Source organism: Hippocampus guttulatus, chromosome 8 (genome assembly GCF_054856545.1).
Source record: "Hippocampus guttulatus isolate MCC_2025c chromosome 8, RoL_Hgut_1.0, whole genome shotgun sequence".
NCBI classification, from domain to species: Eukaryota; Metazoa; Chordata; class Actinopteri; order Syngnathiformes; family Syngnathidae; genus Hippocampus; species Hippocampus guttulatus.
Window position 1 is genome coordinate 5,040,135 of NC_141268.1, and position 25,419 is coordinate 5,065,553.

The 25,419-nt window shown below is 42.6% G+C and overlaps 2 protein-coding genes across 2 annotated transcripts; both read right to left on the reverse strand.

The window, feature by feature from the left end:
• Nucleotides 1–448: 448 nt before the first annotated feature.
• Nucleotides 449–4,070, reverse strand: pxmp4 (peroxisomal membrane protein 4). Its single transcript, XM_086117245.1, has 4 exons — nt 3,508–4,070; nt 3,307–3,369; nt 1,985–2,183; nt 449–857 (listed from the first exon to the last, which is right to left on the reverse strand). The coding sequence occupies exons 1-4, from the start codon at nt 3,618–3,620 to the stop codon at nt 588–590; spliced, it is 645 nt and encodes a 214-aa protein (XP_085973371.1). The 5' UTR covers nt 3,621–4,070; the 3' UTR covers nt 449–587.
• A 146-nt stretch (nt 4,071–4,216) lies between these two features.
• On the reverse strand, nt 4,217–25,401 carry LOC147200908 (E3 ubiquitin-protein ligase Itchy-like). Its single transcript, XM_086117244.1, has 24 exons — nt 25,258–25,401; nt 23,051–23,107; nt 21,686–21,827; nt 21,463–21,587; nt 20,602–20,733; nt 20,229–20,277; nt 19,928–20,082; nt 19,578–19,815; nt 19,240–19,335; nt 15,056–15,230; nt 14,862–14,931; nt 14,679–14,763; nt 13,864–13,992; nt 13,713–13,785; nt 12,244–12,315; nt 12,099–12,187; nt 11,850–12,009; nt 10,426–10,559; nt 10,071–10,211; nt 9,861–9,981; nt 9,668–9,772; nt 8,150–8,246; nt 7,988–8,060; nt 4,217–5,787 (listed from the first exon to the last, which is right to left on the reverse strand). Exons 2-24 carry the CDS (start codon nt 23,073–23,075, stop codon nt 5,688–5,690), a joined length of 2,586 nt encoding a protein of 861 aa, XP_085973370.1. The 5' UTR covers nt 23,076–23,107; nt 25,258–25,401; the 3' UTR covers nt 4,217–5,687.
• Nucleotides 25,402–25,419: the final 18 nt, after the last annotated feature.

Sequence of the window (25,419 nt, forward strand, 5' to 3'; positions counted from 1 at the left end):
TCCCAGTTGTCTTCGAGCAGTAGGCGGGGGCACCCTGAACCGGTTGCCAGCCAATAGCAGGGCACACACACAGACGAACAACCATCCGCGCACACACTCACACCTAGGGATAATTACAATGCATGTTTTTGGAATTTGGGAGGAAATCAGAGCACCCAGAGAAAACCCACACAGGCACGGGGAGAACATGCAAAATCCACATAGGAGGGTCGGAACCAGAATCGAACCCTGCACCTCTGCAATATGAGTCCAAGGCACAAACCAGTCGAACACCGGTACGCCCTCGGTTGAAGATGATTTGCAGATGGTTCTATTCTGTTTTTACATATGTTTAAAACATCCCAACTTCATTGGAATTGGGTATGGACTGTGAGAGACAAGTGTTATTTTTTTGGTGGGTATAAAGAACGGTTGCAACTGCTTCAGAGGAAGCCAGGAGGCAACAAAATACCAGTTCAATCAGTCTTTTAATTGTGTGATGACAGCAAATAAATTATGTACACCTTAAATAAACAAATGGAACACCGTCCTGGCATGGATCATGTACTGCCCATTACTCAAGACAAGTGGTCCACCACGTAAAACCTTTATTTATGAGCAGCAGTCCTGGACTTGTTATAGACCAGGAAGTCCGAGATGTCGTGCCACACATTGCTGTCGTGGTAGAGGTAGTTCATGGACGACTGCAGCGAGGGTTGTAGCGTGTGCGGGTGGTACTCGAAGAGCCACAAGACCAGTCCCCACACCAGAGTGGCGAAAAGCGGGAAGGGGTCTCGTTTAGGCTGTGGGACCACTCCTTTCTCCACTGCCAGCCGCGACAAGGCAAACAGGATCCGGGACAGCAAGTACATGTTGATCTGGAACCACGGCAGACCAGTGGAGGTGATGCGAGATGTCAGCAAATCTCGCAAAATTTCTGATTGCGGATCAGATAAAACACAAATTATGCAAATATGGTTCCTTTTTTGCGTTTATGTGACCCCAGTCAAGTGACTTCAAAGGAAGAGCCCCCCCCCTTATTTTGATTGGATATTTCAGTCAAACGGTCAATAGACAAAATATGAGGGTTGACTTGACTTTAGTTTTATTGTTGGGTCAAGTGTGACAAGCTGTTCTTTATTTTAGTTGGATTTGAAAGTAAAGCGTGGCTAGTACACTTTTGGCTCATTATTCAGTGGAAGGGTGAGTAGTTTCACTTCAGGTTTATTTTCAGTGAAAGGATACGCAATTGTACTTACTTCCTTACTTCTTCAGGAAGAAGTGGTTTGACTTTATTTTTACGTTACTATACAGTCAAAGGGTGATTCGTTTTTCTTTATTATAGTTTAGGGCTGCAACTAACAATTATTTTAACAATAGATTCATCTGTCGATTATTTTGTCAATGAATCAAATTTTAAAAAAAGATTTCAAATTGACAGTGTAGGAATTGGACAAACAAATAGTGAATCATTTTGACTCAACGCAAAGAATGGGTCTGCTTTCATGGAGGGCTACAGTAATTAGACAATATTTACTATTGAGAACCTGAAATTCTGTCCATATGGACAAATTTAATTTAAAACAGTATCTCGACGATTAACCGATTATGAAAAATAAGGATCAATTAATTCTATCATCGATTAATCAATTAACTGTTGCAGTTCTATTTTAGTTGTGTTATACAGTCATGTGTTGGTAGTTTTACTTTAGTACTGTACTTTTACTTTAGATTTCACTTGTTGAATAGTTTTACTTTATTTTAGTTTTATTTTATAGTCAAAAGTCACTTCATATTGTGACAGGAATGTTTCGATATTACTTTAAACATCACCTCTGGACAGTTAATAAAGGCATTATGACGGCTACAGTGTGAATGTGGAACCGATTAATTCACGTTACATGATCTCCTTTGGGACGTTCTCGCGGAACAGATTCAGCGCAAATTCTTCTGTAATATAATATTCTGAAAACAATAAAAAGTAAGAAAAAAGAGCCTGTCATACCTGACTGTTGATGTTGTTGTTGTCACCAAACACCAACCATCCTCCTACGCAGGCGGCCAGGAAGGAGTGAGACTGCAAACTGCGGCCCTGAAGTTTCTCTTGCAGGGCCTGCAATCCCTTGTAGGTGAACACGAAGCATGCCAGGTTGCGCGAGTGTGTGTAGGTGGCCTTCAAAATGGCTCGGAGTTTTTCTTCCAAACTTTTAGAGGAGAGAAAGAATCACTTTAACTCCAAGAAAGAAAAAAAAAAGGCAAATGCCTCAGAAGTGGGACCGGGGACGGGACATGGTCAGACTAAAACCAAAAACACGTTTCTTCCATCCATCCATCCATTTTCAGATCCGTTTATCCTCACAAGGGTCGCGGGGGGTGCTGGAGCCTATCCCAGCCGTCTTCGGGCAGTAGAACTAGAAGTACTACTGAACTGGCTGCCAGCCATTTGCAGGGCACGGAGGCCGGAGCTGGAATTGAACCCGGTACCTCTGCACTGTGAGTTTGACGCGCTTAACCACTGGCCCACCGGGCCCGCTTTGTTTCCACTACATGGAAAATACATGTAATTCTAGTGCCTGTTTTAAACTTCATGGTACCGATAATACCTGTACTAATCTTGAAACAACTCTGCTCCATCATCTCCACTGAGACACTTGACAATACAGTACACAGCTAGAAATGGCAACAATAAACAACGACACTAACTTTAGTTTCCCAAGCGGCTGTGCTGCTTTGTATGCTGAAGCTTGAAACTATCCACTTCCCGAAAGAGTTCCCTCTGCCTCCTCTTGGATAAAATTAATCCCTCACTGACAATTGTTGGTTGTTTTTTAGTGTGTGTCATTACAAATAGTAATCGGTGCACTATTTTGAAGCAAAACCGAGCAAGTGCAATGCAGTGGAAAGCAGCATGAATTAGGTCAAGAAATTGTCTGTTTTTGTCATCTCTATTCTAATTCCATTCCAAATGTGTTCGTTCACTGACATGCTTCAATACTTCACACACTAAAACAAACATCTGAATGAAGTGATTATTCAATACAGTTCACATATAGCATGTGCGAAGTGTGCAGATGTACACCTGATTCAGTTGTTCATGACCGTTTCAGGCCTCTCCAGAACTTGCTGCTGAGCTGATCATTTGAATCAGATGTGTTGAAGTAGAGAGAAAGATCTAAACAGGCACGATATGGCTGTCGAGGAACCGGAGTTCCCTACACTTGGATTAATCGCCACGGTAACAAATGGTCATTAAATGTACAACTTGCGATTGACTATTGACAACTGCAGGATCAGTCCCGAAGAGAAAGAATATTACTGACATCTTACCTTCCGCTTCGGAATAAAAAAGTCATGACAAATGCATGTGGTGCTCTGATTTTAGCTCCATATCTGCACACAGAAAATGGCGGCAAATTAAGGACAAGTATACTCAAAGTTGTTATCAAACAAACAAAAACACATAAGCTTGTCTCATCAGCAACACTTTGAATTTAATTACATTGAATCAAATTGAATTATTTCACTCACACAGCACCATTTCGGAAGCCTTTGAAAATAGCCAGAGCTGCTTTGTATTTTTCTTGTTGTAAAAGGTGATTGACAGTATAAAGTAAAATTTTAAGCGTCTCTGACACCGCCATGACTTTTTAAAGTCCAGATGAGGGGGACATCAATTCACGTTGCGCACGTACAATAACCGGGCGTCACTCTGAAATTGTGCCGTCATGAAACATAAAACTTTTCCTGTGTCAAAAAACAGCTGTCCAAAGGGGTAAAAATGCCACGTGACACCAAGTAAAATAACACGATGCCGAAACGGTCGTAATAATAATGCTTAATATTATATTACTATCACAAGTATTATTCATGAAAAGCTTTTTTCCCTACGCACTCTGTGTGAGCTTTAATATTATGAGTCAGGTCAATTGCGACTGCACAAGTACAGCGATGCTTCGCTGGTGTATTTTTGTAGTTACATCATTTGGACAAACATTTATTCATTCATTCATTCCGAACCGCTTGATCCTCACTAGGGTCGCGGGGGGTGCAGGAGCCTATCCCAGCTGTCTCCGGGCAGTAGGCGGGGGACACCCTGAATCGGTTGCCAGCCAATCGCAGGGCGACAACCATTTAGTTCGTTGTATTTGCATCATACAGTACTCCTTGTTACTTCTACGTAATAAAGCTTTTCGTTTTAATTTTTTAATAGAAAAGAATCTCCTATTATCAAGTGAAGTAGATCATGTCATATATCATTTTATTGAGGTGCAACTGTTTGAGTGACAAAACTATTTCCCCCCAATCACAGGTAATCATGACCCTTTAGAGAGGTTTGTGAAATTATGTTTATGTAGTACAGTATGAGTGAGTACAAACCCAGCAGCCAAAACATAAAGTACACCTTAACATCCTAGGCAAATTTTATATATACAGTATATATATGTTATGCCCTTTTGATTGACATGCCATAGTTGACTAATGATTGCAATGGTGTACTGTATAAAGATATTCCACCATGCTAATGCCATTCCTGCTATAATTAACACGAAGGTGGGCAAAATCTCTGATCAAAGACGTGCAGGTGTACCTCATGTTGTGGCCCTGACATCATCAAGCATCACACACAGTCACTGGGATTTATGCAGGTGAAGTTTTTAGGTACGAAACTTCATAGGTAACTGATAGTTACTAGCAGTTTGTGTTTTTTTTTTGTGTATATTCTAAATACGGCTGACTCGCAAATTGCATGTAAGGTTGACCCAATAACGACACCCGTTGCCCTATAAAACTAGAGCCGCCCGTGTTATAATTTCAAACCACAATCACAAAAAGAATCACGACTTGTGTGAATCATATGTATTTAGATATTAAACAAGTGTATTTCAACTGCGCTACTGACTGAACACATTAAGTACTCATGATTCTGTTTCTTGGTCATCTATCTAGGACTATTTTATAGACTTACACAAAAGACTTTGCCATCACTCAGTGGGAATAGGACTTATTTTACAAATCGGATCACACAGGATTGTTCCCACTTCATCATCAGTAACATTTTTTAGGCCAAGTATTTGCGATTTATCCACAGATTACAAGGTCCAAAATATTACATAGGAGGTGTCCCTTTTTGAGCAAAGTTTGGTCCTATGAAATAAAAACAAACTTAACACACACCTAAAATTATTCAGAGTCAAATTGGCACATAAAAGTTGAAACTTAGCTTGTAAAGTGATCAGGATGATTGTTGGTAGAGATACAAAACTATTGCACTTTAAAAAAATAAACTCTCTCCAGGACAATCACACGGTCGTTGCCGCTCACAGTTCATGTGCAAACCATATTCAAGAAAACAGGGAAATGAAAAGTGAGTTATTTAAAAAAAAAAACAAAAAAAAAAACGGAAGGAACATCCTGTGCTACATCTTTAAAATCAGTCCCATCAGAACACTTTTGTTGAGATTAAAGAATACATCAAATCTGAAAATAAAATCTGAGAGCATAGTCTTGACGAAGAATCTCGCCTGTTTTGCACTCGCACAGCATCATGTTGTGACTTCAGAGCCGATGCAGGGAGTAGCTTGAGAATTGTCTTATTTGGTCTCAAACAGCTTTTGAAGCAACTGTGATTTTATACGGACGATGTGATTTTGGAATCAAAGTAGCTCCCGGCTGTAGAGACATGAGGAAAAAGGTGCAGCGTGCTGTGGTTACTCCTGCCCGAAACCTTCTGTCTCCTCGATGGCAAACATGAGTTTCTCCTTTAGCTGCTCGTAACTCTTGTAAGGTGGCAAGTCCAGGCGATTAAAGCTTGGCGGGACAACAGAAGAACAAAAACAACTTGATTATCAGAAATGGTAATTAGTGTGAATGATGTCACACGGTAAATAACTTCCCGAAAGGCAGACTAAACCTTGAACTGGTTGCCACTAAGAAGCAGGGCACATAGAGAGATGAGCAATCATTCACACCCACATCCACACCGTCCCTGAGTGGGAATTGATCCCACGCTGCCCGCACACAAGTCAGGGGAGTGTGCCACTACACTAGGGGTGCCCACACTTTTTTGACTGAAGATCTACTTTTCGATCAACCAACCTCCCGCAATCGACCCATTACCACGCACGCACGCATGCCATGATGATCAATAGCCTGATGCTGAGGCATGCGACGCACTTAGGCAGCCTGTTAACGATCGTAGCTCACGTGTACCATTTTAAAATGCTTCTCTCAGCCCTCCAGATTCCCATTCTTTGTCTGCCCCGTCGGTAAATTGTACAAAACAAACTCTGAATGAAAATAATGATAATAAAAGATATAGCGCAACAGCTTCTGATGACGCAGTGACACGTCACCGTAGGTTAAAGATGACCTGCTTTATTTTATTTTTTAAATACTTTTTGTGAAAATGAGACTGATAGAGTGATTAGGGTGCAGTGTGGATTAACACAAAACATACATGACTAACATACACAGAGACACAAATGTATGTTTTTTTTTCCCCTCTACACTCCTTGAATCGACTTGGGACCAGTCCGCGATCTACTGGTCGATCGCGATCGACGTAATGAGCAACCCTGCACTACACCATCAGCAACTAAACTTCATTTGATTTTTAATTAATAAGGACAATGATTTCTTCCAGTTTTTCTGTTATTGTCCACCAATATTCATACCAACAAAACTATCTAAAGCAGGGGTGCCCAATATGTTGATTGTGATCGACCGGTAGCTCACGGACTCGTCCCGAGTCGATTGTGAGGGGTGTAGAGGGGAAACAAATAATCGAAAAAATAAAAATAAAAACTCAACCCCAAAAATGTGTGTGTCTATGTGCGCATTATTCATATGATATATTTTTGTGTTAGTGCACACAGCACCCTGAGCATCCTATCAGTCTCACTTTCACAAAAAGTATTTCCAAAATGAAATATCATTAAAAAAAGCAGGTCACCCATAGGTGGCTCGTCACCTGCATCACCGGAAGTTGTTAGCTGTCAGCAGTCTGCAATTGCAGCTTTTATTGTTATTATTCTCATTCAGAGTTTGTTTCGTGTACAATTCGCTGAGGGTACTGGCAAAGAATGGCAATCTGGAGGGCCGAGAGAAGCAGTTTCAAAAGCTACACGTACATACGATAGCTTCTGCACTTAACATGCTGCAGAATTATGTCCCGTGCCTCCGCGTCAGGTCTCCCACTAAACGATTTCCTTTTCATAAACTCACAAACTCTTGTGTCTACTTTATTTTTCTGTTTCGTTCATCTTAGGAGCCGTTGTGGCTGTTGCTCATCATAGCACACGTGTGTAAGTGCGTGCGTATGTGCGGTAATGAGGCGATCGTGGGAGGTTGGTTGATCGAAAAGTAGACCTTCCGTCAAAAAAGGTTGGGCACCCCTGATCTCAAGCAAGGTGCAAACATTATGATCTTCACTATTATAACCTTTTTCTTTAATGTGACACACCCTGGAAAAAAATGTCACGTGTGATGTGTGGTGTACAATAGATGACCCACAGAGCATATCGCACACATCACAAAACAATCTCTCTTGCGACAATTGACACTCCTCCTCCATACCGGATGTCTGACGTAATACCATAAACTGACCTACTGAAAGGCACGATGATACCACCCAGAACACACCTCATACTATTAGGATAATCTTCAGCGACATCCAATTATCAAGACTTTGATAACTTTGATCACAAGAGCAGGGAGGGAATGCTCAAATTCATCAAAGTATTGGTATGTGTGCACTGGGCAACTTAAAATGACGACAGCAGTGGGAGCTTCCTCAGCTGAGTCCTACGTGCGTAGTTGTACCAACACTGACCTGTGAGAGGTAGCATAGTGCCACGGGCCAAAACAAAATTCACTTTTACAATACCCCAGGCCACAGAATAATCGTTCATGATAATCATTTATTTGATTCTGATCGTAAGGGGGGGAAAACCCCAGGACTTAGACAGATTATCAGTATGTAAGTAAATAAGAAGTAAGACGGACGTACCACGTGTGGCTTCGCGGAAGCCAGTTCTCTTTGCCCACCTTCTCGATGCAGAACTTCTGCGGGCCATTGCTTCCTTCATTTATTAATTGAAAAATAGGTGGAAAATGTAAATTAAGCAAATAAATAATAAAAATAAAAAACAAAGACAACGTGACAAAGTACCCATGAGGTCAGCGAAGCCGCCGACGGGTAGGCGACATGTTCCGGTCACAAACTGCAGCAGTCGCATCCTCTTCTCATTGTCCATCTCCTTTGCAAACTGTAAACAAACACATTGGTGTTTATTTCCAACAGTATATTATCTTAATTGCATTTGTGTGAGTCTTGGCTGCGCATCTTCCAGTCATTTGTGGGTTCATTTAATTTTATGTATATCTAATCAGATTCTGATTGCCACTTGCCATATGAATGTAATCAATCGCCCAAGGCCGAGTGCTGGCCTCAAACACACACGCACACGCACACGCACACGCACACGCACACGCACACGCACACACACACACACACACACACACACACACACACACACACACACACACACACACACACACACACACACACGCAGAGCACTCTCATTTCTAACCAATCAGATTTTCTGAAGGCTCAGAGTGATGTGGGCATTTTTTTTAAGATGTATTTTAATGTCTTTTTAAGAGTCCAGACATTTAATCCCCAGTGCTGATTCAATTTTTTTTTTAAATGTCAGGATAAAGGACTGTCTGAAAATGGCTGGCATTTTTGTTCAGCTGAATATGTGCACCAAAGATTGATTTACAAGCAAGGCCGATGTCGAATATGATTAAAAATTCATTTTTGAGGCCCGCTTTAAAAGAAGAAAAATGGACATCGTGAGGCTAGGTCAACCACCACTGTTGCTGGCTGCCTTTGATGAAGCCAGAACAAGATTTTTGGGGGCATTGTCAGAACAGCATTGCATCCAAGAGTGCTATTGGTGGCTTACACGGACAAACAGGAGCAAAGAAAGGAGCGCAAATGCTTGTTTGTCTATGTGTGCCCGGCAAGTTGCTGGCAACCAGTTCAGGATGCCTACTGCCTGTCAACAGCTTACTGCCCAAAGACACCTGGGATAGGCTCCAGCCCGCCCGCAATCCTTGTGAGGATAAACGGATTAGAAAACGGATGGATGCTTGTGTCGGCTGAAACAGATTAATGGTATTTCTGTTTATTTCAATGGGGTCGGGGGGGAGGGGGGGGGGTATTATGATTTGAGATACATGGGTGGTAAGTACGAATTGGCCAATATAAGATTCTGACAGTTTGATGTGAGCAAAAATATGGTAATGTGATGGTTTTACAATTAAAGCTCGAAAATGCCAGAGATGGCTTCGCCTCGCTGTGAGTGTTTGCTTTTCCATTCAACGTTTTTTTGGGTCAAAGTGGTTCCAATGAAAACGATTTTCAGAATCATTTCGGAGGCGGTTTTAAAGCACCGGCTGAGTGGGGCCGTTTCGTCACTGTCTTTGGGATGGCCGACAACAATGCAACAATGAACTCCGCCGCACATTCCGATTTCTTGGTTTTACAGAATTGCCCGCCGGTCTTCACTAAAGTCATTAAAATACACTCGATAGAATAAACCGTGCTTTTATGAAGAAAACGAAGCTACTATTTGAGGACATATGCTTCAGTATATGTATATCAGCAGAGCACAGTACTGACCTGCCAGAACCAATAAATTTGCTTGCTGGTCCGAGCGTAATGCCTGTAGATGGTGTTCCTCTGCCAGTCCACAAGGTCGATCTCCTGCATTCCGCAAAGCATCACCTAAAGACAGCAAGCAAGTGGACAAAGTGAGCAAAACCTATGTGGAGTTAAGACTTCACAACTTATCCGCGACGATATACCAAAATACCTCTAGTTCCTTAGCGTCAAAGTATTGAAGGTACTGCTGCGGCAGAACTTCGTTGAAGCCCTCAAAGAAGGCTTGGGTCTGCTCCTCCACACCTCTGGACAGCCTCCACTCGGCCACCAACCTGGCGTCAGCACGCAAAGTAAGAATGTGCTGCCACCTTGACCTTCGCGTCAGATTTCAAGGTGTATATCTGGAGTGTGATAATGGCACCTGATGTACTCCTCCTTGTTTTCCTCAGTCACTTGAACATTCCCGCCATCCGGTTTGAGCTCGTGCGTGGTGACCTCACCCAAGATCTCTTTGTCGACGGAGAAGAACATCTCCAGACCGCACTCTTCTATGTTGTTATCCCTTGGAAACCCACGCTTCATAACATTAGCTTGTTTATAATGTTCAAACAACACAATACAAGAATAGTTCACATAAATCCATAAAGTGTAACTACAATTATGGAGGCAAACTAAATAATGAAAGACTATTGAATATTCCATGCATTTATCCATCAGCTGTCAACCCACGCCATAGATTAGCATTCAAAATTAGAGACCCCCGCACCCTAACCTACTTGATCCATATGAGAGAGTTGTAAAATTCGGGGTCCACGGACTCCAGGTCTTTGAGGGCCAGAGGCTTGTTCAGGATGCGCTTGTAAAAGGGCAGTGAGAAACCCGTGTCGATGAACTTGCCATGGAACAAAGCCTAAGATGACAACAGATAGGGGAAAAAGAAAGTTCATTTATTACATGGGCTCGTGAATACATTTACAAGACCAATTTCATGGCTTGACTATGAATAAAGAGAAATATGAAAAACTGACATTACGTGCCCTATTTTCATGCAGCCTAATGTGTGCATAGGTGTTTTTTTTTTTTTCTTTCTTTTGATGATTTCATCGACGAGCCTCGGTTAGAAAGAGGCATTTCAGGTGTGCCTGGGGTGTGTGGAAGGAAAAAAAAAACCCTCAAGTCTGCCAGAAAGACGCAGTGCGGTCTGCCAAATTCCCAAACACGCTAAACCAGACCTGGCCTGGCACAAAGATGGAGCTCTGCCGAGAAAAACATGTGCTGTCGACAAAAATAGAGCCCTACCTGTATAAAAATTAGGCAGGAACAGTCAATTGCAACAGTTTCAACGAGCAGATTAATATTGCCAAAAGAGGTCCATAGGGGCATGAAATAATCTATTTTTGAGCATTAAGATTTAGATTTTTGTGAACCTCACAAACCTCACTTGAGTGTGTTAAGAGTCATTAGTACAATTATGCTGTACTAATGTAAAGGCAAAATAAACACAATTAGGGAAGCACTGTGAAAAGTGGTTGGCATATCTGGCTCACAGTTCTGAAGTTCAGTGTATGAATTTCGGGTCCGGCGGACTTGGGGTTCTCTCTGATTCCAAAACATGTATGTTAGGGTCATTGAAGACTGGAAATTGACCACAGGTGTGAATGTGACAGTGAATGGTTGTTTGTTGATACAGTAGTAAGCCATTTCAAAAATGGATGAATATGCTTGCTAAAAAGGCTGTCAAAAATAATGTGCAAGACCTTTTAACATTTTTTCTTAATAATAAATACATGCAGTGGAATATTAAATGCAGTGAGGCTCCTTTCCCTTCTAACTTTGGCAGATGGTGTTTTCAGCTTGGTAACTGACCATCCAAAGCTGCTTGTTGAATTTTTTTTTTGTCAGCAGGTTACAGTTTCTTTACTTGAGCACAATTTTCTTACTAAAATTTCTTTTGGAACCGTTTTAGCCCTGAGCTTTAGGCTGTTTCTGTCCTGGCTTGCACTTCTGCCGTCCAATGGGGTTCATGCTTATTTAACATTTTAGAAACAATTCAGACAATTTTTTCCCCCATTTTCAGTTTTCTCTGCCATTTAATGTCAATAAAAACACAAAAAAATCCCAAATGTATGTTTTTGTTTTTCTTTTCATCAATTACTGCCTGTCCCTACTTCAGAGTGATGGAACACTGAGCTGCAGTTACCATGGCGATGAAGCGCCCGATGAACTTGAAGTACTTGAGGTGGTCGGGGTTGATGTAGGAGGCGGGGTTGATCTGCAGACAGTAGTTGTCCTTGCCGGCATATTCGAACAAGCAGTACATGGGGTTGAGCACTTCGTGAGAGAGCAAGAAAAACCATTCCCTGGATGTGGAGACACAATGGACGAATAAATCCTACAGAGTGCAATCGTGCTCACCCTGCTCACTGATACAAGACCAAGTGGAAATTACCTGGCTACGCCGCCATAGTCCAAACCTTCCTCCCCGGGGAAAATGATCCACAATCTCCTTCTCAGATCTTGAGGATGGAAGCTCATGATCTTTGAAAGAAACAGCCCAATTAGAAGAAGAAGTTGTAAAGGATTATTTTCATTACCTGTTGGAATGAGTCCTCAAACAAGGTTTTCCTGGAGACAGAAATCTTAATTTGCTGTGGCATTGACAGTTGCTGAGGGAATAAAAACATAAAAATAGTAATTAGGTTCTACTTGGAGGCAAGCACTTACTTTGTGGCAATTGGAAGTTTACGTGTTACCTTTGGATCAAATGCGTCAGAACACCATTGTTTGTTTTTGCCGTTATGCAAATGACACACAGCCGTGTTTATGTCCCCAAATGACAGCTCAATTAATGTGTTGTTCTCAAGTGGAGAGCAGAGGTGGGCCATTCCCGTCCTCGTGGGCTAGTATCCTGAATGTTTTAGATGTCTCCCTGCTCCAACACACTTGTTTCAAATGATCAGCAAGTTCTGCAGAATCTGGATAGTGATCCTGATCAATTGAATCAGGTCTGTTGGAGCATGGAGACATATAAAACATCCAAGATCTAGAGCCAACAACTGGATGAACCAAAATTTCCTTGAGCTAAACTAAAACAAAATGTACCGGTAACCGTTTTCAGCAATAAAGAAAAGATGATTGCTGTTAGAAAACACCTGGAGTCACTGTCTTTTAAAATCAAAGACTAAGTCCGAAATCTCGGGATGCTGACAGACGTGGACTTGACTTTCAGCACCACCAAAACAGCCTTTCATCAGCTAAAAAACATATCATGACTGAAGGGTTGCATATTCCTATGAGACTAGGAGAAACCTATTCATGTTTTTATCTCCAGTGGACTTGATTATTGTCACGGTCTTCAGACTGCACTCCCTCAAAAGCGTATCAAACAGCTGTAGGTTTGGTTCTGACCAGAACTAAGGGTTCAAACAATTACTCCGGTCCTTTTGACCGCACACTGGCTGCCAATTAGCTACAGAATAGATTTTAAAATTCTGCTGCTGGTCTTGAAATCACTGAATGGTCTGGGAGCTGAATACATTTTAAAAAATGCTGATTGAATATAAACCTAGTTGGGCTCAAAGGTCTGCAGACTCGGGTCCATTATTGGTACCCAGAGTTCAAATCAAACATGGTGAAGCTACATTTAGCTGTTTTGCTGCACGCGAACAGAAAAAGCCACCAACAAAAATAAAGTCAGCCCCAAATGTAAATATTTTTAAATACATCTTAAACATTTAGTTTTTTCCTATGAGGTCTTTAAAATATTTTTAAATCTTTTTTTGTTGTTGCTGTTAGTAATTTTATGAATAAACCTACTTTAATTTTTATATCCTTTACTTTTAAATGTGTCTTTTGTTAATGTGTTTGAATATTCTTTGAGTGATTTTGGAAAGCCATTTGTGTTTTCTCTGCTTTACTTCTGAAATTCGTTAGCAGTGATGTTGATAAATGTTTTTCGGGGCTGTGTCTTTGCTTGAGTGAAACATATTGAGCTGCCTTGAATATGAAGTATGCTAGATAAAGCTGTCTTGCCTTGACTTGCATAATGAGTTGCCTTTCTTACCTGACACCAGAACCTGAAGTATTGCACTTTGGCCTTAAAGTCCCTGACATAGGTAATTTGCGGTCCGTTTTCACTGTCGGGGAATAACAGTAGAACTATTTCAGCCTGTGAAAGACATCAAAGGTCTACAACTGCTTAACAGACAACTCACAGCGAGGATTTGCCTGTGCGAGGGTCAATGTAGGTGGTGGTTCGCCTGTTGTGATCCACAAAGTAAGGGATGCCATCCACAGTGAACCTCATCTCCCAGCCCTCGGGCAGAGGCTTGTCATTCAGCAGCCTAAAAAGTACCAGCACACCAATGTTAAAATTGTGCCGAATGGTTTACATTCTATCATTGACTTTACATCATGTGTCAGTAGTTTCGGCATACCAAACAAAACCCAAGAAGGAATACCGCATGACATTTAAAAATGTTCAAACATTGCTGAGACTAAATATGGAGGATTCAGTAACTGTTCAGGCATGCCAAAGAGGAGAAAAGTGGAACATAACCTGGAAATGCCAATGCTGTATACCTTTTTTAAAAAATGCAAAGACCCATACTGTACTCTATTTTTTTTTTTTAATTAAACTGAGAATAACATGGCACTATTGTCGAGGAACAAGCAGATTGCCCAGCCACTGTAGCATGAAATGAGGAGACGGTGAAGAAATAAAAGAAGAGTGTAGATATTTGAGAGACTGTTGACTGCATTTGTTGACTGTACTCATGCATTTTACTTTTTGCGTCGGAACTTATAGATATACTGTACGTAGTTAAGAATTGCTGTAAAACAGTATATCTAAATTTAATTGGTACTTCTTTTTGCAGGGGGTGGGGGGCTGCAACCTTTGTAATTAATGCCATTGACCGGCAGTTCAATTTTGCATCCCAACAAAACTGCTCACTGCGCGACAGTTTGGCCGCGTCCTTCCGTGTGCAGCAACTATGCTCAGATTAGCAGTACCGCCATGCACACTCACCCTTGTGTCCTGGGGTCTTCCCATTGAGTCGCCCGAGTCGGGTGATGGACAAAATACACTCTGCCATTTGTGTCTGTCCTCTTTTCTGTGACAAAAAAAAAAAAAAGAGAAACGCATTTCAAAATATATTGCAAGTGATGAAGACATGAGAAACTAATGCTACAAGAAATGACTAGTATTTACCCCAGCCATGTGGCAGAGGGCCCATTGGATCAAACTCTTTGTTGGACGTAGCCGCCAATTGGTCTTGGAGCTGAAAGAAAAACACACACACGTGCACGCGCACACGCACACGCACACACACACACACAAAATGGTTCAACATCTCAACTCCTTCAATTTGGGCTTTTGATTTTTAAGGGTCCACCTCTTCTCACCCCGTAGATGAATCTCTGGTTGAACTGCTGCATGGCTCCCTGCAGCTGGCTGCGCTGGTGCTGCCACTCCTCGTAGTTGCGCACCGACTCCTGCGTGGGGCGCTGCCATGTGGTGGTCCTGGTGATGTGATCCACGAAGTACACACGGCCCATGGGGTCTACCCTGCGCTCCCACCTGTGCACACATTAGGTTTAATCATATTACTGGCCACAATTTCTTGAAGAAAAGTGCTACAACTAGAATACACCTCCAGTGTGGTATACAGTCCCTGTACCTGCACAATGTTTCCCATTTCTACATAAGTGTGCTGTTTTTTAACATATGACACATGCACGTTTGAATAAAGGAGATTGCATAGTTTGTAAATGAGTACTTTCAACCTTATTTATGACTACTTGACTGACAATTTCCCTTGCTTTACCATGTGAATTGACCCACTGTGGGTCAAATAAAGGTTACTTTTATCTTAAAGGGGAAGTAAACACAGAAATGTTCTTAACAAAAATATGTTCTATGCAGCCCCACTAGTCTCAACACGGCATTCTGATTAATATTGTGTCTGGAATATGAGTTAAGCCATTAAAGCCACACATTTTTGTCCATTTTGCTGGTTGCTGTCCACTGAAAATGACATCACAAGGCACTTTTCCACCCCGCTAGTGCTAGTTTCGGGCTAGTGCCCAGGTTAGCACCAGTTCTTCCTTTTTCCACCAAAAAGCCTTTCAAGGTCCTAGAGTGGCCTAGCCAGTCTCCAGATCTCAACCCCATAGAAAATCAGTTGAAAATCAGTTGAAAGTCCGTGTTGCCCAACGACAGCCCCAAAACATCACTGCTCTAGAGATCTGCATGGAGGAATGGGCCAAAATACCAGCAACAGTGTGTGAAAAGTTTGTGAAGAGTTACAGAAAACGTGTGGCCTCGGTTATTGCCAACAAAGGGAACATCACTTTCTGCTTGGCTCTCGACAAAGGCGGATGCTGTTTTGCTCTGCTCCTGCCCCACCACCCCCCTCCCCATGCTCGCCACTCAGTCTATGTGCTCTCCTTGTCTGACTATCCTAGCCTCCTTGCTGTATTATCATCCTAAAAACAAAGCATGGAATTGGTTGGCTGGCCTCTCGATGCCATCGACCAAATTTTCTCGGTGAGAAGAGCAGGCAGTGGGGAGCCTACTTGCCCCTCGGGACATTTGCTGCCGGGTACACCCTAGATCCCTGGAGGAAGCGGAGAATGGTGTGCCTGTCAATACTGTCCGTTGAGGATGTGGAAGACATCTACATTATCGGCCTTCTGATAGCAGGTATGCTGCTGTTTGGTGTTAGCAGTTTCCTGATCTATCGAAAAATTCAACCGACGGGAGCAGCTTTATTGGAAGTGAAGAAGCTGCCGGTCTTTTTGGATGGCACGGTGCGGATGTCCAACACTCAGACTCAAGCGGTGACTGAGCTCAACCGCAGAATGGATATGGTTTGGAGCGTCATTGCAAGATGGAGAACAACTTTGAGAAATTGGGATCCGTGCTCAGGAAAAGAAATCGCGGATTTGGCTGATCGGCGCCATTGAAGAGATATAGACCACGGACTCAAGGCTGTCTGGAATTGTGGGTAGTCGTTCCCAAAACATCTGCTATCTCGACCTTTCCCCTGGATGAACGCACGCATGGAAGCTAGTGCCCTACCATCACCCCCTCCTTCTCGGCCATAGACTGATAAGCCAGGACTGTCTAAGACCTTGACGTAGCAGCTGCGGCCTCACACGCACACACAACCAGACAATCACAGGCGCATACACACCCTTGTCATCGCCGCCTTCATTGTTCCTGGTTTTTCCTCGCGAAGTGAACTGATCTACTGAGCGCTGGAATGGACTGACAGCTCGCCGGTCGGGCCGCGTCGCGCTTCGCCCCCCCCCCCCCCCCCCCCCATCCATCTGCCCCCTCATTACGTTATGTCTTGTGACTTGTTGTAACTGTCATATGCTTTTGATGTGCTGGGTCTTAACTTAAATTATCCTCAGTAGAGGATAGTTCGAGCATGGTTTTTTTCCCTCTCCTTCCCTAGTGTTTTACTTTCTCAACTAAGATCTCGGGGCGCTGTACATACGGCGAGTACCGACAGGCCCTTTGCACTGTATCCCATGTTCTTGTGCAGAGCGTGCCTGTTAAGTCCAAATTACCCCATGGGGATAAATAAAGTTTTCTGAACCTGAATCTGAATAACAAAGTATTGAGATGAACTTTTGGTGGTGACCAAATACCGTATTTTCACGACTATAAGGTGCCATTAAAAGTCTTAAATTTTCTCCAAAATGGACAGGACGCCTTATGATGCGGAGCGTCTTGTGTATACGCTGAGTTCCAAAACCTGACTGACAGCCGACACGCTGTTTATATAGAGAAAAGGCGGAAGTGACTGTGGACAGGCATGCGGCAAAGAAGTCGGCCAATCAGTGAAGGGTGGGCGTGTATATATACATATATGGAGGGAAAGAGAGAGAAAAGGCAGACGTGAGTGATGACAGGCATGCGGGGAAGAAGTCGCCAATGAGTGAAGGGTGGGCGTGTAAGTGGACGCTAAAGGGACGCTACAAGCAGGTACCAACACCTGTATAGAGTGTGGCTATGTGCATTGTTGCAAAACAACTTCGGTTTTGGTTTCTAAGAACCCCCGAAAATAAATTCTACAAAGAGACACGCCTACGAAGCTCAGTTCAAACTTCAAGCCATCGGTTATGCTTTTGGCATGCGTGCCCATCTCACAGCAGCGGTGAAAAACCAAGTCAAGCAAATGAACTCTGAGCTTGCCGTTATTCCCGGAGGCTTGACTAAAGAACTCCAACCGCTGGACATCGGCATCAACCGGGCGCTCAAAGTAAAGTTGCGACCGGGCGTTCAAAGTAAAGTTGCGAACGGCATGGGAACAATGGATGATCGATGGCAAACACAACTTTACAAAGAGTGAGAGGCAGCGCCGGGCGAGTTACGCCACAATTTGCGAATGGATTGTGGCTGCTTGGACGAACGTGTCTGCTTGCACTGTTGTTCGAGTTTTTGGCAAAGCCGGCATCATTTCTGTGGAGCCACATGGCAATGAGAGTGACTGACAACGAGAGGGAACACGGCGTTTTTGATGGATTACCGGTACTTGCACAATTGTTCAATTCTGATACAGAGGATGAGGACTTTGATGGATTTCTGGGTGATGATTGATCGAAAAACGTGAGTACATTGTACAATGGCTAAATAAAATACAACGGAACTCAGTTTTGCTTCCGTTGCCTTTTTAAAAATGTGTTTTTAGCGTGTATCCATATGTCTTGGCATGCTACCGTATGCTTCAAGCTAACGTGTTTTTAGCGTGCGCGCATGCATGTCGTATGTTTAAGCTGGCGTATGTTTTACCACTTTAAAATTGCGCCCAATAATACAGTGTGTTTTGTCTATGTGTAAAATACAGAAATAGCACCCATTAATGAGACTGCGCCCAACCATACGGTGCGCCGAATGGTCGTGAAAATACGGCACTTATTTTCCACCATGATTTGCAAATAAATTCTTTAAAAATCAAACAATGTAATTTTCTGAGTTTTTTCCCCCACATTCTGTCTCTCATGGTTGAGGTTTACCCATGTTGACGATTACAGGCCTCGATAATCTTTTCAAGTAGGAGAACTTGCACAATTGGTGGTTGACTAAATACTTATTTGCCCCACTGTATACTACATTCAAGTATAATGGATACTCTGCTAAGTTGCCTAGCAGATGCTTACAGATAATTATTGTTATTAGAAGTAGTAGTAGTAATAATAATTATTATTATTATCATTATCAATAGCATAGGCGCTCTTGGGTCAATGTCGATGTAAGTAGTGACGTTTGAATGCTTTACAATGACATAGCTCCTACTTGGCTCTATGCCGGTGGAAAACCATCCATGTTCTTCTTAAGAACATGGCCCTGGCGCAGAACGAGCACCAGGTTTTTTGTTTTTTTGCGGGGTGGAAAAGGGGTAACAGATGCACAGGGATCAGGTAATCACAATCATGGCTTCGCTTCACAAAACAGACGACGTTTTTTTTTTTACCGCACAGTCATTTATAGTATCTGATGGACCAAACCCAGGACGTGAACGATGCAGCACTTGTCGTGCGAGACTTTAGTTTCACCTGTCAGGTGCAAGTCTTACCCTGTCGGCAGCGACTCGGGTCGTTCCCAGGTTGTCCTCTTCTCAATGTGATCTACAAAGTACATGCGTCCATTCTGGTCCACTCGCTGCTCCCAACTGCATTGAACAAAACGAGAAACGTCAGTGACTGAATGTCAAGCCCAAGGCAGAACATGCATGAACCCACAAAAAGTAGTGAAACATTGAACAGTTGGACATGCATTCAAAAGTTAGGAGTCATTAAAATTCAGTTCGCTTGTAACGGTTGTTATGTTGTTGTTATGTTTACCCGGAAATTTCACCCAAAAACGGAATATCCTTCATTTTTCGTGAATAGTGTAAGTGAGAGATGTCTGTACCCTTGTGGCAAGGGGCCGCTGCTAATGGGCGAGACTCTGGGAGCAACTGTGGCAGGTGTTGACAGGGCGGCTGGTTTTGCGCCACTCGCCGTAGAAGGCCTTGCTATAGCTCCCGCTGCCACTCGCACTGCCCCTGAGTCAATGTGCTGATCCGAACCCGCGCTGATGGACGCCTGGGAGGAAGCATCAGTTGCTGGGCCCTCGCTTAACTCGCTTGGAGAGGAACTGCTGGAGGAAACTGGAAGGATCAGCAGCATACAATTAGAGCTGCTTTAAACTTTGAAAAATGTTGAAACAAAAGTCATAGCCTAATCGTGTGATTGTAATACTTGGTGAGGCGGCAGGTTTACCAGGAGCAGAAGAAGGCCGGGCCGATCGAGAGCGGCGAGAGCCACCGGTGCCCCCTGGAGAATGGGTAGGGGAGCTCGCGCCATTGACGGTGCGAGCATCAGGTACAATGACCCACTCATCCAAGTCACTGGAGGGTGATGCGTCTCTGCTTGCCCTAAAATATTTGCATATAAAGTTGTGATGAGCGTTGATTATTTGCTTAAAGGGGACATATTACGGAAAAGGTATTTTTTTTATTGATTTTATACCTGAATGCCTGCTACCCAAAAAGTATTTCGTTTAAAAAAGAAAAATCCCCACCTGTTGCCAGTATTTCCATTTGGTCTCGTGCCATCTTTTAGGAGAGACGCTGCAATGAAAAGAAAGAAGAAACTTTTTCTTCAACTACTTATTGAGGCTTTTTGTTTGCAGTGGCTTAAAATTGGACTGCATCACACTGAGCGTGTTTCTAACATTTTGGTCAATTAACTTCGTTCCAAAAGAGAAGTACAAGTTATGCACTTCTGCAAACTGCAACCCCAATAATAAAATATGACATCCATAATATTCCACTCTAGTCCTATAGGTGGCAGCAATGAACTTTGCAAAGCAGTGGACAACCGACTATTAACATGAATGAAAAATGGACCGTTGTCTGCTATATTTTGGAGTTGTAGTAGAAGAATCTTTTCACCATGGTCTCTCTCTGCTGTGGAAAAGGCTTCTGGGTCCACATGCATGCCGTCCAGACAGACAGACAGGTCGCCGACAATATCCCGGGAATCTCTGTCAGAGCACAGCTGCAATGTCTGGACCACCTCGCACACTGAGGACCACACAACCACAGACAAATGGGACGCAACCTTATATTCATACCTTACCATCCATGTTACAGTACACCATTTAATTATCAAGCTATTTTTTGTATTATTATACATTAGGTGTAAGAAGACAACAGTATGCACAGTCTTCCATCTATGTATTTTCTTTACTGTTAATTCGTCATGAGTGTCAGAGTGAGCTGGAGACTATCCCAGATGATTTAGGATGAGAGGCAGGGTATACTGTTGGCTACGCGCCAGACAATCGCTGGGCGCAAATAGAAAAGCATTCACACTCACATTCATTCACACCTCTGAACAATTAAAACGTTTGTATTTTTAAATTGTAATGTGGGAGAAACCGGAGTACACAGAGAAAGTAAAGTATATAGACACACACACACACACACACACGCACGCACGCACGCACGCACACACCCACACACACATCCACACAAGTTGAGACAAGAGCTAAGGTAGGGCCGGTATCTCAGGGTAATTACACCAATGCATTATAAAAATTCCCGGCCCAAATAAATTAGGTTCCTCTTGTGTTATAAGGGGGGGGGGGGGGGATTGAGCAATGAGTGAATGATAAACTGCTGATAGATAGCCATTGTCAAGAAACGGGTCCACACTTAGATAGATCCTGAATCAGATAAGTCTGAGCTCCCCCTTCATACCTCCAAGGGGTAAGATCGACTCCTTTGCGCAGACAAATATCAAGCACTCACATTTCAGCTCGTTGGCCTTCAAGGTGTCGCAGATCTCTAGCGTGGCCATTCCCAACAAGATGTCCGCCTTCAGCGTCTGGTGGCTCCACACGCGAAATATCAGCTTGCTGAGAGGTGTCACGATTCTATAAGCAAAGGAAAGACATGTTAAGACAAAGCGGAAGGTTTGAACAATGAAGAGTAGACCGTGCTAAAAAGACAGGTGTTAAAAAAAAATACTTACACAGTGAGAGCCTGCTTCCATTTTGGACTGTGTGTATTGTTGCACTTCTCTGTCCGCTTTGATTGGCCGTCCACAGCTACCTCTACGTACGGACTGGGACCAAACCAGTTCTTTTTGTTTTCCTTGAGTTTGGCAGAAAGAACTGGGAAGGGATACCAAACATCACCTTGTAATCAGCGTTCAAAACAGCTGAAATAAAAGCTTATTATTCATAGTTTGAATTTTAAAGGGCCTATACAGGGCTCCCACTCTTCCACTTGCTTTTTATTTATGGACCTTTTAACTCATTCAGTACCAGCCAATTCTGGACCAAGTCTGAAAAGACGTTTAATAACGTCTTTGGGAGTGAATGCTGAATGGAGAAAATGTCCTTAAAAAATTGCTAAATTAGCCCTCAAAACTCATTCACTCGATTTAATGCCCGCTCAGCAATATGCGGGCTGAACAGAAAGCCATGTATCACTGAGCTCGTGTTCAAATCATTGCTGCCAAAGGAAGGGCACAACTTTATTTTTAGGGGCAATCAGCTAACCCTTTATTTCACATACTGTTTGTCAAATTTTCATTTTCCTACCTGTATTATAAAAATGTCAACTGGTTAGTGCATCGGCCTCACAGTGCAGAGGTGCAGGGTTCGATTCCGGCCTTCCTGTGTGGAGTTTGCATGTTCTCCCCGTACCTGCGTGGGTTTTCTCCGGGCACTCCGGTTTCCTCCCACATTCCAAAAATATGCATGGCAGACTGATTGAACACTCTAAATTGTCCCTAGGTGTGAGTGTGAGCGTGGATGGTTGTTCGTCTATGTGTGCCCTGCAATTGGCTAGCAACCGTTTCAGGGTGTACCCCGCCTACTTCCCGAAGTCAGCTGGGATAGTCTCCAGCACTCCTTCGCAACCCTTGTGAGGATAAGCAGATCAGAAAATGCATGGATGGATGGATGGATGAATATTTCATGGCTATATTGGCCATATCTCTGTCTGCGTACCTCTATCCCTGAGTCTATACTATTACTGTATATTGAAATAAGACTGACAGTGTGTGTGAGAGAGAGAGAGAGAGAGAGAGAGAGAGAGAGAGAGAGAGAGAGAGAGAGAGAGAGAGAGAGAGAGAGAGAGTGCATACAGCCTACTCGGTTCATAGGAGTGTCAACACCATAAATGTTTTTGGGACGGGGCAGCATCATGAACCACGATGAACTCTTTACACTTAATAGATAAAAAGAAATCATAAATATAAAAAGCTTTTGGAACTACCACTAAACTTGGGGTTCAAACCCTCATCTTGACATTTGAGTGCAGAGAGCTGATCCGTGAGCTAAACGTCATAGGCAAAAAAAAAAAGTGAAAGAAAAGCAGAATACTATACCTGTGACTTGCAATTGGGCCTTCATAGTTCATCCATAACACTGCCAAGAACCAGCAACTGTAACATGAGATGGAAATGCAGCATTATTACAAGCAATTGAAGTATGTCTTATGGCCATATACAGTATAGTCATGCCTGTATAACTTTCTCATGCATGCAGTGAAACTTTGAGGCACTCATCAGTTAACTTTGATACACTTATTACTGGAGACTTTGTGGAGACGCACAAGGCATCAGAATGCGGCAGTTGATACAAGCTAAGAATCGGTTTCGGAGAAACTAAAGTCCCGATGCCGCATCATAATTTCGGTACCGCCCTTTTGATGATATAAATATATGTCTTTGCACTTGTGACCACTGCAGCCATTGTCTGTAACTCATTGGTGCCCGGAATATTCTGCGAATAAAAGCTTCGAAGAAACTGTTCATCGTCTCCAGCCTGTATTCGGATAACCAACGTCCTCACTACCCGAAATTAAATGAACACGTGGAGGAAGAAAAAGGCCATCTCCCTCCCAATAGGGGAGGGAGGGGTAGGACTAGATAAATTATTTACTTCTTCCTACTCCTTTGAACATATAACTGTGATGATGTCTGTTTTAATTTTTTTCCTTTTATAATTTTTACTTGCCTTCACTTTTGTCAATCTGTTATTGTATTGTATGTATGTTCTATATATGTTCAATAAACAAACAAACAATACGACCAACTTAAAAAAGTGATTGGGGTGCTCGCCACCTACGTGTACTGCCATACACTCCGCACTTGAAAGTAGTGACGGGACAAACAACACTGGTGCGTCAGCACTGTGCCGAGTGTGCAAGTGTAAAACGCTGTATTGATGCTTGTATTGTTTTAACTCTAAAAAAAAAAATCATGTGACCAATACAGGAAGTGTGTCATTATTTGGATGTGCCACGCCAAATTGTGTTTAGATGGAAAAAAACTGTATCGAATGTTATGGGTTTGTTGGATGGTACAGGTATTATACCTGTATCTATGTCATTGCCAGACCTTTGACAACTGGCACGGAATGAGTGTTTTCTCAGGCAGGGGAACTGGTGTTCAAGAGGAGAAATTGCCTTAGAGCAGACACTTAAAAATTGCATTCCTCAATAAAAATGTATGAATTAATCAAGTTTTGTGTTTTTACATATGATTGAAGACTTTGGTACACAAAACCCCATACAAAAATGTAACTTTTTAACTACTAATATTATTACAGAGAAATTTGCTATATTTTGCATGCGAACTCATTTGCACATTTACACAAATAAGCAAATGTTGAACCCTTCATAAACAACTTAACTTTCTGAACAAATGGAGCTAGTGAAACTATACAAAACTATACACAGCTAAAAAGTCATTAATCACCAGTATATAACAGTGCCTAAACCCTTAAGTGAGCCCTTATTATAACGTGAAGGTTTTTATTTGCATCTTAATTTTTCACCTAGGTGCCTTAAATGTTGACATTTGTACATTACAGTACTTAAAAATATTCAAAAGGGATCAGTTTTGGTGTCTTAATAACAATAAGGAGACTACAGTCAACGAAACCAGCGCATCGTTAAATTACGCATGGGAAATGTGTGATCCGGCTCTCGTATTGAATGTCATGAAAGTGTGAAAGGTGTCTACCTCATGTCGTGGCCAGAATATTGAACAACATACCATCCGCTCATGACACTGCCTTCACGACAGGTTATGCAATGACGCGGTGGGTTAAGCTTGGCTATTTCGAGAGTGAGGGAGTTGCTTGCGCTGCAAAGAAAATCCCACCCTGAGCTAAAGCTAGCATGCTAATCTCTCTCCCAGAAGAGTCGATTTTGATAAAGATCAAATGAAAGCGACGGTGATTAACGACAACGATGTAACATTTCGCCCTTCTAGGCTTGCTGCCTACTCCCCAAATTGACTAGCCTGTTATTAGAGACGCATACAATGACGTCAATAACAACAAATCATAGCTATTATTTATATTATTATTAATAATATTATTGCTATTGTCACGGCGGGTGTTGAAATATGTGTAAAACTACGTAAACATGCAAAAAAAGTTCCAACACTGGCCCATGAACGAATGTGCCGTTGTCCACAAAGTTGCCATTAAACAATCATTGAACACAGCATTTGGGCTAACGTCGACCGGCGCTTGGGGCTTTCCGTCGATGAAACTGGGAGCCCCAAGCTGCATCATAGCATACCTGACATGGACAAGCGATAAAGGGGCACGGGGCTGGTTCCTCCTAATGTCCTTTGAAATTATAATTGTCACTTTATGGTTGCCGTCTGTTTGCCATTATTGCGTATGGACCTGAGGTTGGCATCGCTAGCAAGCTTCAAGGAGATTTTCCGGTGGGAAGATT

Excerpts from the sequence above, each read along its gene's own strand:
- LOC147200908 (XM_086117244.1), bottom strand. The coding sequence starts at position 23,075 with ATGAAGGCCCAATTGCAAGTCACAG. Across the intron at positions 21,828-23,050 it reads GGCCCAATTGCAAGTCACAG|TTCTTTCTGCCAAACTCAAG; the intron begins GTATAGTATTCT and ends ATCCCTTCCCAG. Across the intron at positions 12,316-13,712 it reads ACTTCAGGTTCTGGTGTCAG|CAACTGTCAATGCCACAGCA; the intron begins GTAAGAAAGGCA and ends TTATTCCCTCAG.
- pxmp4 (XM_086117245.1), bottom strand. The coding sequence starts at position 3,620 with ATGGCGGTGTCAGAGACGCTTAAAATTTTACTTTATACTGTCAATCAC. Across the intron at positions 3,370-3,507 it reads GGCTTCCGAAATGGTGCTGT|ATATGGAGCTAAAATCAGAG; the intron begins GTGAGTGAAATA and ends TTCTGTGTGCAG. Across the intron at positions 858-1,984 it reads ACAACAACATCAACAGTCAG|ATCAACATGTACTTGCTGTC; the intron begins GTATGACAGGCT and ends CCGTGGTTCCAG.